A 3,662-nucleotide genomic window follows, 5' to 3' on the forward strand; every position below is an offset into this window, starting at 1 on the left:
TGTACTCTGAATTAGAGTGGGATGGGGGAAGAATTAAAAAGAAATTTTAGTGTGTCAGTCAAAACATTCATGATATTTCCTTCCAATCTGCTTATTGTTTCTGTTTTTAACGGAACTTCCCTGAGACTTTTGGGCAATTTCTTCTCATACCCATGTTTGTGTCTACAGAGCTCAGTATCTTCTTTTTATTCACAGTTTGGTGTGTTCACCCACATTCACTCACGTGGCCTAGCATGCTAGAACGGCCTTGCTAAATTATTTTTCAGCGAAAGGAATGAAAAACTGTTTTCAAATGCACCACTGGAGAACAAAACTAAACAAGGGCTCCCTAAGGTCACATCCACTGAAAACCCTTTTTTTTTTTTTTTGAGACAGCGTCTCCCTGTAGCCCCAGCTGGCCTGAACTCGCTATATAGACCAGGCTGGCTTTGAACTCACAGAGGTCAGCCTGCTTCTGCCTCCCAAGTGCTGGGATTAAAGGCATGCAGCACCACGCCTGGCTTAAAACCTATTTTTCAAAGAACTCAATAAATAGCAAGTTATATTGGGTTTCACTCCTTCCTTTGTTTAATTGTGTAGCTGTGTACCACCAATTTGCCACCCAACTCCTTTCTGTCAAAGATCTTTTATACTCCTGAAACTGTCCTCGATGAGCGGGGAAGAAACAACTTTGGCTGAAGAAGGAAACATATTTGTGGTATTTTGCCCGATTTCTAAGTAGTTTCCTCTTTTAGATATTATCTATGTATGTATCCCAGACTAGCCACAAACTAGACATCTTCCTGCTTTGGTAGTCTGAGTTCTGGGATTATAGACACATATCACCACACCCAGCTTAAATAGTAACTGCATTCAAAATAATTAGGGGAAAACATTCTGAAATTTATATGCCCTTATGTTGTTGGTAAGTGCACAGCAATCTTAAACCACCTCTACTGTATGTCAAAAAGATCCCTGTTCTGTACAATTCATTGAGCTTAAATAGTGGTGTTTTGCTTAATACTGGTTTGTTTATTTTTAGATTTTTGAGACTGGGTCCCATGTACCCAAGCTAGGTCTGAACTTACTATGCAGCTGAGGCTGACTCTGAACTCCTAATCCTTCTCCCTCCACCTAATGTTTTTAATTGTGTATGTGCTTAATAAATACGTGTTTATTTCCCCATTTTCTGCCCAGTCATATGAAACAGGCCAGTGTTGAGCTCATATACAGTGTCTTGCAAATAAGATTCCCGAGGTTCTTCCACAGGGAATAGACTATACAGAGAGAAACACTATGTGCATGTGCTCACACACACCCTGCAGGAGAGGGACATGCAGGCCTGGGCGGCTGCCTCTGAAAGACTCTACTCCAGAATTAGACATGCCACTCCTCTCCCAATGTCTCTTTTACCTCTTCTACTAAATATGTGTTCCAGAACTTTCAATATGATCACCATAGGGATATAAATCAGATCCCCAAGGTAGGAGAGAACATATCCTAAGTATTAAAACAGTTTGCTGTCCTCCAAATCTCAACCATAACCTGCAAACTCCTGTTTCATCATATTTAAATTTAGTTTTTAAAGCTTACTTAATTTTTCATTGTTTGTGTATGTGTGTGTGTGTGTGTGTGTGTGTGTGTGTTCTGTGTATATGAGTGAAGGTGACCACAGAGACCAGAGACATAGAGCTTCTGGAGCTGGTGTTACACATGATTGGGTTACAGGTGGTAATGTACTGCTCTAAATGGGTGTGGGAATCAAGCTCAGGTCCTCTTCAAGAGCAATAAGGACTCTTAGCCAATGAGCCATCTATCTGTCCTCATATTTCATTTCTTTAATGAAAATTTAATTAAAATTTTTCTCTTTAAGTGTTCAAAATCAGCCTCAACTACGCAGTAAGTTCATGAGACCCTGTCTCAGAAAACATAAAAGCAAAGAATGGTATTAACTAAAAACACCAATATTTAAGCTCCATGAGTTTTACAGATAAGGGATCTTTTTGATATATCATAACAAAAGTTTGAGATTACTGTGCACTTACCAAGTGCCAGAAATCATTGTTGGTGCTTAGTAGGTCCTAACACATCCTCCTGGGAAGTAAAGGGTATTGTTACCATATGTGTCTTGGATTTGGGGACACAGAAGTCACATCAAACCAAAAATCCATGCCATGTGAAGTTACTTAAAGGCTGAAAACCTTTGCTCTAGTTACTTGGTGTTGGAAATGTGCAGGAAATGTACTGTCTTTTCTCTCAAAGAGTTCAATAAGACAGAAGGCAGTCTATCTTTAAAGAAATGTGCAAAGATGCCATTTGGCAAGAATCCCTCCAGAGTCAGCATTTTCCTGAAGTCAAAATATATACTCAAACTCCATTCTCCCTAGCAACTGGACCATTTTGAATTAGCCAGTCATGTAAGAATGTGAGGCCTGGTTCTGACCACTCACAGTGAGGGACAGAACCCCTGATTAGTGTTAAAACCCAGCAGAACTTCTGCTTGGTGTGAGTCTTTGCTGCATTTAGAGGATTTGTACCCTTCTGAAGAAGTAAAACTTTTTGCTTTCTGAAAATACTTTGGATTGTGTGGTCTTTTATCCAGGAGAACCCAGACCCATCCCTAACGTTGGGAACAATCCTGAAGTCACTTACTTGCCACAGCCACGGCAATCCCAGACCTCACCCTAACATTGGGAACAATCCTGAAGTCACTTACTTGCCACAGCCACAGCACTCACAAGAATCAGCAGCACCAAGACAGTAATGGAAATTCCAATAATGAATTCCTTAGTGGTGGTCAGCCATGGCTTTTGTGTTGGGATCGCTTCCTAAGGAAACAGCAGTAAATGGAAGAGGCACCAGGTTAGAGGACCAGAAACCCATCCCAGAGCACCTGAACGTAGATATTTATTTTTATGGAACCTTCATTACTTCTAAAACATGCAAGTAAGACCAAATGGTCGAAGGTGGTAATGGTCAGGGAATTCTAAGACAACTTGAATTGATGGAAATGTTTTCTAGTTTTCTTTAAGAGAAAAATGGTCAAAATTCAAAGTGAATGCTTAAGGTCGGTTTTTACACCATGTAGGTAATTATATCTGCTTTAACAGTCTGGGATATTTCTATAACTGCATCATCTTATGATATCAAAAAGTCAAAACACTGTTCATCTGTAAGTTGACTTGCTCTGCGTTTACCCAAATGCTCAACTACTGAATCTAGAAGAGAGTCAATAATCAAGAGACCCTACTTCTCTTGTAAAATACAATTCAAGGTTCTGTGTCTTCATGAAAACTCTCAGAAGACTCTGCTCGTGGACGCAGCCTGCTAACGCTGTGCTCAGACAGAAATGCAGGATTCTACCCAAACACCCTGGTGTGGATGATCAGGGATCACCATCTACTAGAACAAGCATGAAGCAGGCTAGACATCGTGTTAGTCCTTTTCACAGCTTAGAGCTAGTCTGCTAACTGTAAAGAGATCCATAAGATGGGTGTTTAACTGCTAGGAAGAGGACGGTCAGAGATCTCATCTTTTCCTGTGTGTGAGTTTCATCTCTGGAGTCACAATCCCAGCTCAGTCATAATCCCAGCTCAGTCACTGTGACCATAGACAAGTAGTGAGCCTCTCTGAGCCTCTGTTTTCACATCTGAAAATAATGTTCAATAGGATTCTTGGGTAAG

General features: G+C 40.5%; 1 protein-coding gene across 1 annotated transcript in view; it reads right to left on the bottom strand.

Annotated features, from left to right (window-relative positions):
- Window positions 1–2,695: 2,695 nt before the first annotated feature.
- The window catches only part of LOC115072762 (hepatitis A virus cellular receptor 1 homolog), a gene marked incomplete at its 3' end in the record, with an annotated part of 14,861 nt that continues 13,894 nt past the window's right edge, over window positions 2,696–3,662 (bottom strand). The window contains exon 6 of the mRNA XM_029570548.1: window positions 2,696–2,807. Coding sequence (XP_029426408.1) covers window positions 2,696–2,807 — 112 coding nt within the window. The remainder of the gene's footprint in view (window positions 2,808–3,662) is intronic.

Source organism: Nannospalax galili, unplaced genomic scaffold (genome assembly GCF_000622305.1).
Source record: "Nannospalax galili isolate Female #2095 unplaced genomic scaffold, S.galili_v1.0 scaffold983, whole genome shotgun sequence".
NCBI classification, from domain to species: Eukaryota; Metazoa; Chordata; class Mammalia; order Rodentia; family Spalacidae; genus Nannospalax; species Nannospalax galili.